We start from the raw sequence: 13473 nt of genomic DNA, 5'->3' as shown, positions 1-13473 counted from the left end.
AGACCCTGAGCAACCATTTCTCCATAAAATAGGGACGTTTACAAGAGAGATGTCCCTCCCGATGGCAATAAGTTATTCTTTAAGTAAGAGCATCAAGAATTTAAATTTCACTTACAATTTGTTTGAAGTTTCAGAATTTAAATTTACCCTCTGCCTGTTCTACTTCATTTATCTACCTATTCATTCATTCATTTGCTATCTATTGAGTACTACTATAAACCAGGCATTGTGCCAGATAGGACACTCATCTCCTAGGATGCAGTGAACACAAAGGACAGAGGCCCTGCCCCTAGGTCCCTTGCAATCTGGGCAGGAAAACCCATTACAAGGAACAGGGACATCTGTAGGACAGGAAAAACCAGAGGGATCCCTTGGAGCACACACTGGGGAGTGACTGTGGATGTCAGAGGAGGAGTCTTAGGGGAGGGACGTTGGAGTTGAGACTCACGGAAGAAATTATCCACTAAATCATACTCTTCTTTTCCCAATGTATAGACCATATGTTTGAGGTAGAATTCATAGACATCCTTGGATCCTGTGATTTACATTCTTGGGTGCATTTTTTAGTATCTCATTTTGTTGTTCCTCAAAATCCCTCATGCCAAAATCACTGGCAATTAAACTTGAACCAATTGCCAATTAGATTCATGAAGGAAAAGGCAGACCATTGTGTTACATTGCAAATGTAACACAATGGATGCAAAAATATCATTTATTTTATATCACATAGTAGAAGTCTACATAGTTAAGTATAAATCAAATCACACATGCCCAAAAGAGATTTATGTGCTTTTGGTTGCCTATTCCATGAGACATTTAGGGCAACCCATCTCTACCCTAAATGGCTTTAGAATTTTGATACATCTGATTTCCACCTACCACTTTCTGAATATTTTCTGTGATGCATCTAAATTACTTTTCCAATATGTGAACATGTTTGCAAGTACGCTCCCTGGTGGATGGAATCACATTTGCAACACCTTCCTTAAGAAGTTCCTGCTCAATTACAGCAATCTCAGGTGAGCAAAAGAAAGCTTCTCATTCCCTAGTAAGTTCCAAATATCTACAGTGGCTTCAGAGAAGAGACGAAAATACACATCTATCTCTCAGCTTTGGTGTGAAACAATACAGCCTCAAACGTTTGGAATTAAATGATGAATTCTAAAATATTCAGGAATGCCTAAACTCAAAACTGTATGCCTCCCCCCCCCCCACTTCTTTAAATTAGCAGATGTACTTTTAATATCCTGGATTTCATTTCCTGAAGATGAGATTTCAATATTTTAAGAGTAACTTCAGGTGGTTATGTGCCTAACTGAATCATTGCATTATGTCAACCACAGGTAGAAGTAGAAATTCTGTATTGATTTTCTGAGTATCGTCAAAGATCCTATAATGGGGTTGCACATTTGAAATAATAGTTGGCAAATAATCAGAATTTTTTTACCAAGACTAGATGTTCACAACATCAAACTTTGTTTCACATTGGCAAAATTGGGCTACTAAATATATAAGCTTTGTCTGGCAGTTTTCTGAATTAGTGATAATTTCCCCGTCAGTCCTGTAAAAAGGGATCAATCCCAGGCCATTGCCATGATCTTATTGGGTACATTAGGTAATTGAGGGAAAGTGGAGGAAATCTGTTCTTCAAACCATAAAGAACTTCCAAAAGTTTTCATTCCACAGTGATAGAATAGATGGTCGTGGGAACAGAGACCAGTTATTAAATATCTGAATGGCCTTAATGTGCCTTACATAACTGCTAAAAATACTGAATTCATTCTCTTCTTTTGAGAATGCATCTGAGATCTTCCTATCCTGCCATATAAAGACAGCACTTCTAATAACCTAATTTAGAATCAGTGCTTGTCACAATGCATGCTCTAGATCAGGGAAAGCTCCTTGGAGATTTCTGCACCCACACAACCAAAATAATGCCTGAGAAATAACAGAGAACAATGTTAACAACCAAGGAAGATAGAGCTGACCTCAAAAGCCAAGAGCAGAGAGTGAGAGAGCAAAGACTGGATAGACCCAGTGTCAGAAGCGAAGCAAAGGGAGAATTTACCAGGTGATGGTCAGAGAAAAACAGAATCCACTCTCAGCAGCCCGAAACTAGCTATAGATCACAAAGAACAAAGCAAAGCAAGCAAAATGGTTGGGGGCTCAGTCTCAGGGTCAGTCACAGGAGGAAGAACAAGAATATGCTTATACTTTGTGGTCAAGCCTTGTCCATGAAAATCCCCAGAACTGCTCATGAGGGAAAGTGACTTAGTTTAGGTCAGGCAGAAAATTTCAAGTCCTCTTCACAGTAGGCATTGATATCTGTCATTGGAAATGTTTAAATGGAGTCTAGGTGAGTACCTGTCAAGAATGCTCTAGAAGCTTTGGACAATGGAAGCTCTGCTGAGTCTCCAAATTTCATGATTCAAGGATAACATCACTCCTTGAAATTATTTATATTGTCACACTTGAGAAGTAAAGAGTACCACAATTCAGGTACCCACGGTGCAAAATAATACTTTGGTTTCATATGCATTTCTGCAGACCTAATGTCTCCATGTCTTTTTCTCCTCACTGTTGAATTCAGTGATAGTTCAGTGTCAGACTGTGTCATCTCCAAGGTGTGTAGAATGCTTACTACCCTCACTTGCTTAAAATGCAATACCGTAGGGAATGAGGCACAATCAGAACATTAGGTATAAACATGAGTATTTGAAACTTGATTGTTTTCTCAAAATGGGCTGCAAACATCTGACGTGAACAGCATAGGAAGATATTTCTGGTTTTCCCATATTAATTCCACCGTGAGGACCAGTGTTTTACCAGAAAAAGACCTCATCTGTCTTTTCAGGGTCATGCACTTCCATAGCATCATCACGTAGTCAAGGAACTCCAAGCCTGAGGCCAGGCGGGATGACACAGACTTTAAATTTTTCATCCAATTCCTCATCCCCTAAGAAACTCAACAAAACTAAGCATTGTCTTTTTGAACCTTCAAGGATTCTCTCACTTCCTGCTGATTTTTTTCATCCTTCTTAGTTTTTCCTACAAAATATATGTGTGTTTGTCTCCTCGGGGAGGAATGTAAAAAGTACCATACCACAGGGAAATATACATAGTATTTTTTAAAAAAATATGGTAATATTTTGAAATATTTTGAAAAACATGGTAATAGACTAGAACTTATCATTGGATTCCCTGGGAACATCTGAGAAAGCCCAGAATGTAAGGTTGGTTTTAGGTTGTGTAGTGACCCAGGCACTCAGCACAACGCTCGGTGTGTCGTGTGGCCAAAGTCTACTTTGGGTTCACTGACAGACTGTGTTCAACAGGACCCTACTGTCATCCCCAAGACTCAGTTAATATTTTCCTGAAAGGAAACATGTTGTGAGTGGCTTCTCCGTGCATCTCAGGACCTGCCCAATCTTTACACTATAGACAATGTGAGACAGCAAAAATAATCTCAAAGAGTTTCACACACTCAAAAGACATGCGAAGTTGAAGTTCTCATGAATAGGATGCTAAAAACTATGTCAGCAGAAGGGACTTGAGTCCAGACTTGAACATAAATCAAGCAGGTATACTGAGCAAGTCTTGTGTCTTCAGCTTCCTCATTGAACTACCTAGCATTAGTAACCCCGACTTCCTCAAGAGTATTAGGGGGATTGCGTTTACAGATATTGGGCCACATCAGAAGAGTTAGCATTCCCTCCGAGACTTCAGAACTTTAAATACCCTACTCTAGACCATCAGTATATGTTTTCAAGTGAGTGTGAGAAGTTGTGAACAGGTTCATTCACAGACCTCTGTTTGATCACTGAAGGAATATACACGACTTGAATTCTAATGCAAGTTCACACAGTGAATTGAATGACTTGGTGCTGTAATAAAAGATCATGCTTCTCTAGAGTAAAGCTGGACAAGGTCACAGTCTCTGAAACTGGATTATTAAACTCTCGGGTTGCAAGAATAGTATTATCTATTGTGAATTTCCCTTAACTTGACCAAGTAAAGTGGCCTTGTCCATGAGGTAAAAGTGAGGCTGACTTTGTCTCTTTAAACAGATTGTTTTCCCAAGCTAACAAATGACCTTCAGCCTATAAAATATTCACATTGTCTTTCCCCCCTCGATATGTATTATTTAGTGTGTAGCCCTTTAAATATTAACCATCTTTTTTCTAAAGATATGGTATATATTATTTACATCCAGCTACATTAGGTTTTCATACAGATAAAATAGGTACATTGGAATCTTTGTGAAACCATGAACAAATAGGTCTTCCGGCCAGGTGCACACAACAGGTGCCCAGTGAAGTGAATTCTGGGGCGGGCATGATTGGCGGAGCACAGCAGGTGGCCTTCTCACAGTTCACATCTCACACTTCACAGGGAAGATCCGGGAGAAATTAAAGGTCCAGTATAGATGGACTTTGGGCCTCAGGTAGACAGATAGACAGCCATGGGCAAAATCTCCTGGAGGAAATCAAATGTGCCCCATCAAAGGATCCACAGAGGAGACAAAGGTAATAATAGCTCAAAAACACCCCTAATCAGTATTTCATAGGTCACTTTGCTTAGAAAACCAAAGGGAAGTTACTGGAAATGGTAGGGCTTTATACGGGTTATAAAAACTGCTTGAGATGGGATTCATTCCATTTTTACTTAAATTCTCATGGTGTTTCCCCAAGCCAACATTGCTTTTGAGATCTCCAAGGCTCTTCCATCATGCCTGTGTAAATTACGCCTAGGATGACATTTGAGATGACAGGAGACTAGAATCCTAATTAGAGGATTAGAGGGGTCACCTGAGATCTCACTCTCACTCAGGGGATAATCAGGTCGAGGGAAAGCACTTTTTTTGGAAGGCCGGCAGAATTTGTCCATGTCTTCCTTATTCTCCAAAGGGAAGTCCAAGAAGGCAGTAGCTGGCAGATAATCAATCATTTTTGAAATCTTACCTCCCTTAGCAGATAATCGGCAGTGCTCTTCATGTATTTATTCACTCAACAAATATACCTTAAGTCCCCAGGACACGCACAGCGCTGTTTACCGAGGCTCTGCTGCAGAGCAGATATTCCACTGGAGTCAGGAAAGCATAGGGGCTCCTTAGCAAGAGGAGGAGCCGAAGACCAGAGCCATGGCTAAAAGCAATCTGTTCTGGATGGATAACATCATCCCATTGTTGGAAGTGAAAACTTGGAGCACCATAATGCATTTGTTTGTTTGTTTGTTTGTTTTTAACCCCTCTGGGTAGAAATGACTAATTGCCCAGCTTCCTAATTGTCCCCATGGCAAGATTCAGTGGCCACAAAAGAGCAAGTATCAGCAAAGATGTCTTTGCTTGGGAGGGACTATGGTTTTCCCCAGGACTTTTCAGGCAAATTGATATCAGTTCTCCCAAAGCCCTTTGCTTTTAATCCCATCACATTTGCTCCATGTCTGCTTACCCACTCCTACACAGGGACACTAGGGTAGCGAGTTCATACTGGCCATATTGGTATCCCCAGAGTGAAGCATAAAACCTGACTGAGAGAAGGGACATATGAAGTGTTTAATGAATGAATGCTAGGAACAAAAGCCTTTTTCTTATTTAACCAATGCAATGGAAATTTTTCTGAATTATAATACACTTTCCTATCTCATTAAACTGATTTCACTGGATGTTTTTGCTTGCTAAGTCACTGATTCAAAATATATTGGGTCAGTCCCTGTGCTACAGATTCGCAAGCACCAAACTGGATCTCACTTCTCGATTGGCAAAAAGTCAGAATCATAGACCTCAGTGCATTTGTAACTGTGCATAAATTGTATATGAGCACTACTGAACTAACGTATTTTCTGTAACTTGTGAAAAGTATGCAAAAAGCAGAAACTTTTGAAGAAAGAGGTAAAACAAACAATCTTTATTTCTTTTACTTTGCAATGTTGCAGATGTATTAAGAGTAAGCCTGCCATTTTATTGTTGTCCAATTGCGCTTGTACTGTTGGAAATAAAAGAAATCCAAAGTTTCTTTGCAGAAGTCATTTTAAGTCACTCGTCCATTTAATGAGTTAGTGAAAACTACATAATCTAATCCATAAGTGCATTTAACCAGGATATGTCAACTGCTATAGATTTCAGTGCCCCAGGAATAAGCTACTGGAAGAGAGAGGTGCCACTAGAAGCCCCTTTCCACTCTGGAAAAGTCTGTCAGGATAATTGAGAAATGGCCATCACCATATGGACCCATTAAGAGACATATCAATCTGTAGATCGATTAAATATTAGGAAAGCTTAATTCCTCTTATATTTTTATATTTAAAAAGTAAAAATAGAAATTCTCATGTTTTCATCCTGAATCACATTGACTCATCTTGCTCTCACCAGGGATGGATACGTACCTCCACCACCAACCCAACAAACACGCTCCGGAGGTAGTGGCTATAGGACATGTCCCTCTTAAGCCTGTTGGTGAAAAAAAACAATTCTGAAGCCTACGCTTGAATTTGAATCTCATGTCTACCATTTATTAGATGTAGGGCAAGTTTCTTCACCTCTCAAAGACTCCATTTCCCATTGCAAAAGGGGATAATGATCATACATCAGCACGGAGTTGAGGATTGCATGTGAGTGTCTTAGCCCAGTGAAAGCTCACAGTCAGTCCCCAACTGCTTTGAGTGGTCACTGCCCTGTGCTGAATTCAGCAAGGCTCTTAAACATCATGTGTCCCGAAAACAAAGTCTCATTTCTTTTCCCAACTTTTCGTTATTTTAAACTTTTTCAAACAATACTGAAATGGTTGAAAAAAATAATAAAATGAACATCCACATGCCTCTCAAGTAGGCTCAGTGATGGTTGACATTTTTGCTATTTTCAAAGAATTAAAAAACAAAGTAACACTTTATTCCTAAACATCTCAACATCAATCTTTTAAAAGCAAAGACAGTCTCCTACATAAACACAATACCTTGATTACACTTAAGAATATTATTGGTAATTCAGTAGTATCATCTACTGCCCATTCTGTATTCAAATTTCTCCATTTATCTCAAAACCCTTTCTTATAATTGGGTACTTACCTCTTCCAAATCCGGGATTCGGTAAAGGTCCACCCATAGCATTAGGTTGTTACATTTTTAGTTTCTTTTCATCTAGGACAGTCTTCCTGCCTTTTTACCATTTTTACCTCTTTTGAAGAGTTGAGGCCAGTTGGCTTATTTAATATCCCACACACTGAAGGTTCCTGATCGTTTATTTATGGTGTCACTTAGTTTGGCCCTGTAACCCCCCAGTATTCCCTGTAAACCAGAACTTGGTAATTCAGAATCTTGATGAAATTCGAGTTCAATAACTGGGACAAGATCATTTCTTAAATCAAATTGTCAGACACCCAGGACTTAGATCATCCTTTCTGCTCTTTGATATTGTCAATCCCTTTGGTTTTGCAATCATTCCATCATGTCAGCTTCCTCCTTCTTTTGTCTGATTTTGTGATTCTGAAAGGGTGGGCATGAAAATGGTACCACTGTTTTCCTATAGTCAAGTATTCATGGACCTTCTGACAAGCCTTCAACAAAGAGTCGATGCTTTTACTGGACCCAGGAGTTGAAATTGTCCGAAATCAGAATAAACTCCAGATAAGTTCTAGAAGAGGACCATATTTTCCCTGTGGCCCCCAACAGTGTGTATTTGGATGGGAGGCCTGCGGCATAACGGAAGTTAACTTCCAAAATCTCTCAGTGGTGTAGATGCAAAACATTTAATACTCGGTGATTACTGGTATTACTGACATTACAGCATTACGAACTTAACACTGGACAAATGGCAACTGTAACTTGCAAGTACTTGAGAAAGTTAATTTGTCCTAGAATAGCACCTGTGGGAAGCAGAAAGACATGGCTGCAAACTCTTTCCTGGATCCCAGGGCTCTGTCCCCATCAGGTCTGCATTAGTAAGGAATTAGGATTCACAGTACTTCAGCGACACATTCTGAACACCAGTTCTTGCTAGCATAAAGCTTAGCTCACTGTCGTGTGCACTAAGGTTTCCAGGAAGAAAATTTTAAAAACAACTCAGGTCTCGAGTTACCGCAAAATGGTCACACATATTGTTCAGAGATAAAAATAAGAGAAAATGTGAAAATACTTAAACGGCGGACGGATGAAAAGCCTTGCATGATACTGAAAAACAAACTGCAATCAAGTGGATATTCTTTGGAATCAAAGGCGTGCGCCTCCCTGGTGGCTAATAGGGTCCCTTTTTTGCAGCTTGTCTGCATGGCCCCCTCGGCTGGAAAGTGAATTGGCCAATGTTTCCATGCAGAATGTTAAAATGGCATATGCACCCCTTGCTGTTCCTTTGCTGTTATGTCCTTCAATCGCACCGTGAAAAGCCCTGGCTACTGAAATACCAGAGTGAACACGACCTGATTATAAGATGTCCTGTGGTGACTCAGAGGGGACCCACACATTCCTCACTTAGCCAGGTACAACCCACCATTCCTCCTGCCCTTCTGACATGAGTGCGCCTTGTGGGACCACCTTATTTCGTGTTAGCAAGATTGTCCGTGGCCTTGTAATAGATTGGGACAATTAAATCTATTTTCCCAATCGACATGTATTGAGCTCCTACCATGTGCTAAGATATGTGTGACCAACGTGTCCTTGTTTGCTGGGACTTCCCAGTTTTAGTGCTGAAAATATGGCATGTCCTAGAACCCCCCCCCCCATGTCCCAGGCAAACTGGGGTGGTTGGTCACCTGGCCCATCTAAGCACTGAGGATGACAAGTTAGAAACCTCTCCCTGCGTCAAGAAGCAGGTGGTCTTAGAATCAGAAAAGTAAGCCAATTACAAAAACTTAGAGTAATCAGTACTTAAAATAATGAACAGGGCACCATGGACACAGAAAGTTGAATCTAACTAACTGGGAAGCGAGAGAATGTTCCTTGAAAGAGACAATGCTTGAGTGTGATTTAAAGAATGAGCAGCACGACATACACAGTTAAATTTTGCAAGCCTCAAAAGAGGAGATACTGGTGGGACGTCATGCTATTTTATTCTTTCTTTGTGTCCCAAAATACATATCTTTGGTTCAGATTCCCACAGTGTAATGGTGGGATCTTAGCATTAAATAAACAGAAAAGAGAATGGTAATTCTTGGTGTACTTATTATGGGACAGAATACACCTTACAGTATTTCAGGACTGAAGCTAGTGACAGTTTTCTGGATTAGTTATGCATATGCAATGCCTATTTCTTCTCCTGGAGTTTGTGTTTGAGAACCGTGAAAATGAGTAGCTTAGGGGTGATAGCCCAGGTTGCAAAGGTGAGGGACACCAATGTGGCACCTTGAAGAACAAATCAAGCGAGGGATTTTATTTTTGACATGCTTTATTTTGAAAAAAATTCAAATGTACTGAAAAATTGCATTTTTAAAAAATTGTATACTTCCATCTAGATTCATTCAGCATTAAAAATTTGCCACACTTGCAGGGCACCTGGGTGACTCAGTCAGTTGAGCGTCCAACTCTTGGTTTCAGCTCAGGTCATGATCTCATGGGTCGTGGGATCGAGCCCTACATTGGGCTTCGCACTCAGTGGGGAGTCTGCTTGAGATTCTCCCCCCGCCCCTCCCCCTTCTCATGTGTGCATGTGTTCTCTCTTTCTCTCTCTCTCAAATAAATAATCTTTAAAAAAATTGTCACATTTGCTATCTTGCTCTATCTCTATACATCTATGTGATGATGATGATGATGATGATGATTCCTGAATCATTCTAGAGTAAGCTGTGGAAACCATAACCCTTTTAACTTGAAGTAGTCCAGCGTGTATCTCCTAAGAACATGACGGTCTCCCATATGACCACAATATGAGTTCATATTCAGAAACTTCAACAACAACACAGTATTATTTAATATAGAGTCAATATTCAAATTTTGCCAACTATCTCCATAATATCCTTTCTGGCAATTATTTTTCCAACCTAGTGCCCAATCCAGAATCATATGCTGCATTTGAATGTCATGTGTCTTATTCCTCTTAATCTGGAAGAAGTACTCAAGCTTCCCTTGTCTTTTATGACTGACATTTTTGAAGTGTACAAGCCAATTTTCTCATAGAATGTCCATCACCTAGGACATTGTGTTTGTCTGATGTGTCCTCATGACTGGACCTGCATTATGAATTTTAGCCACATAAGTGATGTGTCCTTCTTGTCACCTCACATCTGGAGACACCCCAGATCACTTTGTCCCACTACTTCGATCACATGGTTAAGGTGGGGGCTGGCCCAGTTTCTACACTGTAGAGTGACCAGTTTTCCTTTTGTAATAATGAGGAATCTGTGGTAAATACTTTGAGATTGTGCAAACATCCTATGCCCCATCAAACTTTCCACCCAGCGTTTTTTGCATTTGTACTGGTTTGTGAGGGCTGCTGTAACAAAGTACCACCAAGTGGGTGGCTTATGACAGATTTACTGTCTCACATTTGGGAGGCTAGAAGTCTAAGATCAAGGTGTCAGTGGGGTTGGTTTTTTCTGGGATTATGAGGGCATATCTGTTCCCTGACTCTCTCCTACCTTCTGGTGGATTGCTGTCGATCTTTGATGTTCCTTGGATCGTAAATGTATCCCCCTGATCCATGTCTTCATCTTCACATGGTGTTGTCCACGTGTATATCTGTCCCTGTGCCTAAATTTCCCCTTTTTATAAGGACAGAGTCATACTGGAGTAGAGTCCACCCTAATGACTCCATTTTAACCTGATCTTTTGCAACAACCCCATTTCCAAATAAAGTCGCATACATTCACAGGTACTGTGGTTAGGACTCCAACATCTTCTGGGAGGGATGCAATTCAACCCACAGCAGCATCTGTAGCTAATATTTGCTGAGATCAGTTATTACTATGATGGCTGCAGAATGGTGATTTTTCTGTCACTTTCAACATTTATTAGTTGGCTTTGGGATTGTGTTTTTTTATAATTGATAAACAGAATGTTCATCCATCTATAGCTGGATAGAAGTGGCCACGTCTTTCAAGCAAAAAATATAAAGCAAAAACATACACACACATCTGTGCCCAAAGTAGTTGAAAAGGACTAACTCTCATTGCAAAGCTCCTTACCCAGTCGGATTGGCCAGAAGGACAGCCAGGGGTTAGGGTAGCCCGTGGACCAAAGTCAGCATCAGTGGGGGAAATCAGAGAGTGCAGGTCTCAAGCCATCCTAAACATTTGTTTTGTGTAAGCTACTTCTTGGAATGTCATTACCCAAGGATTCTCTTCACGCTCTAAAACAAAAGTAACATCACACTATTTAAGGGTATGTGCCAGATTCTCAAATTCAGTATTCTGATCATCTTCAGGCCTTATGGATGAGCAGACATTTCACAGTACTGAAGCCTCTTGTCATCATCAGAATCACAGAGAAGCAAGGGCCAAAGACTATATAAATCTGGAGCTGCTGGGAAACATGATTGGAACAGAGGTTCCATATTCCTTTGTATTTACTCTTAAACCTGACAAAAGATCTTTGGAATTGTTTTCTAAAACTCTATACTCCATCCACAGTAAACACTGAATACTTTATTTCCAAAGGCTATCGATCTCAAATACAAAATGCCAGTAAGTCTCAGTGGTTGTCCCTTCTACGATGCCTTGTGGGTATGCTAAAGCTGCTGTATCAACATACCACTTAAAGAACAGAAATTTATTGTCTATGGCTCTGGAGGCTAGAAGCCCTAAACCAAGATGTCGGCAGGATTGGTTTTTCCTGAGGCTGTGAGGGGACAATATTTTCTAGGTCTTTCTCTACATTGTCTTACCTTTATGCATATCTCTGTGTCCCAAGTTTCCCTTTGGACTAGGGCCATTCTAATAATCTCATTTTAACTTTTATTACCTTTGTAAAAAACAAACAAACAAAAAAAACCCTATGTCTGAATAAGGTCACATTCTGAGGGCCTGAGTGTTAGGACTTCAGCATGTGAATGTGGGGGAATATAATTCAACCTACAACAGATGCATTTCAACTATCCATAGGTTCCCGATGTTCACATAGGGAATAGAATAGAAAATCAGAGTTGTGACTGCATGAACCTAGTTGTTAACTATGGAACCAAAATGGTACTGAATCCCTGTCTCTACTCTTTCTGCAGGTGAAAAGTCAGTGCTGAGCCTGAAAGCACTAAAGATGGGGTTACTAAGCTTTTCCCCTCCAACCATCCATAGGGCTGAGGATTTTACACTTACCTGTATTCGGAATGACTTTTCTTTTTCTGCTGTAGAGATTTTTAAGTGGGTTTGGGTTGCTACTCACCATCCAAGTGTGCACTGTACAGACCTGTCCATCAGTTAAGAGCGGAGGTTACCAGCAGTCAAATTAGTGACAATATTTATTTCTTACAGAAACAAACAGACCATTGGGGAAGGCATTTTTGTCTCTCGGTGCATTGTTCTCGTGCATTTATCTGACATCCAAGCAAATGAATTCTAAAGAATATATTTAGGGAAATCTGCAATAGGGAACACCTATTTTTCCCAGTCAGAGAGGGACCTGAAGCCATTGAGATGCTTCGTAAGTTTTTAATTCAAAGCATGGGAGGACAGAAAAGATGGAAAACAAAAGCCAATTACCTGCGAACTCTCTGCCAGGAGCTAGAGGAAGATTGAGGGAGGAGGTAGGGAGGCTTGCCTGGGCAATAAATCCTGCAGCATGGCGTCTCTCTCTTAAAACTGAGTTTGTGCTCGTCCTATCACAGATTCTCTAACCTTCACCTGTGTCGTGTCCTTGTGTAGAAATGGGCAACAGCTGGGGAGACTATTCACTCTCTTTCCTTGCTTTCTTGATCAGGTCACAGACATAAAAGAGAAACTGAAGCTCTCTAAAAAGGTCTGGTCGGCGTTGCCCTACACCATCTGCAAGGATGAGAGCATGACAGCAAGTGCGGCCAACGAAGAGGAGTGCTGGAATGGGCACAGCAAAGCCAGGTGAGGAGGACTCACCGTTCTTCTGGTCAGGGCATTGCGCAGCCAGCCCTGGAAGGCTCTGCTGGCCCAACCCTACGGGCCTGTTTATGCAAAAAGCAACGGAGGGTGGAGGGACACGTCGTCACTTAGCGACAGCAGTTCAGAGTGACAGGGTTGATGGGCACCTGGGAGCACTTACTCTCAAGGCACCATTAAGCGTGGAATCCTTGTTCTGAATGCCTCGCCTCTGGATGAGGACGGAGGAACGGTGACAGATGCCCGGTTACGGATATCCTGAGATCACAAAGCGCCTTTTATGTTCGCTTAATGACTTGAAGACAGCAGAGCTATTTTTATCCAGAGTGAAATGTGCAGGGTGCACTGTTCTTTCCATCACAAGTTAAACAGGAAGTGAAAGTTCAAGTGCAATATTTTTCACCCTTGGAGAAAAAGAGTGTTTGATGGGCTCATTGGAAGGGTAAGGGAAAAAGAAAATGACCAAGGGACAACCGGGAAAGTGTTC

At 40.9% G+C, this 13473-nt stretch overlaps 1 protein-coding gene across 2 annotated transcripts in view; it reads left to right on the top strand.

Annotated features, from left to right (window-relative positions):
• The window catches only part of GPC6 (glypican 6), a 1079188-nt gene that overhangs the window by 1043607 nt on the left and 22108 nt on the right, over window positions 1–13473 (top strand). For both annotated transcript variants that reach the window (XM_073894397.1, XM_025874780.2), the window contains one exon: window positions 12835–12971. In XM_073894397.1, the coding sequence (XP_073750498.1) occupies window positions 12835–12971 (137 nt within the window). The remainder of the gene's footprint in view (window positions 1–12834; window positions 12972–13473) is intronic.

The sequence above is a fragment of the Callorhinus ursinus genome, unplaced genomic scaffold (genome assembly GCF_003265705.2).
Source record: "Callorhinus ursinus isolate GAN/ISIS: 27379988/994484 unplaced genomic scaffold, GSC_fseal_2.0 scaffold7, whole genome shotgun sequence".
NCBI lineage: Eukaryota > Metazoa > Chordata > Mammalia > Carnivora > Otariidae > Callorhinus > Callorhinus ursinus.
Note: the sequence above shows the minus strand (reverse complement) of the source record. Positions and strands in the feature narration are given on the sequence as shown.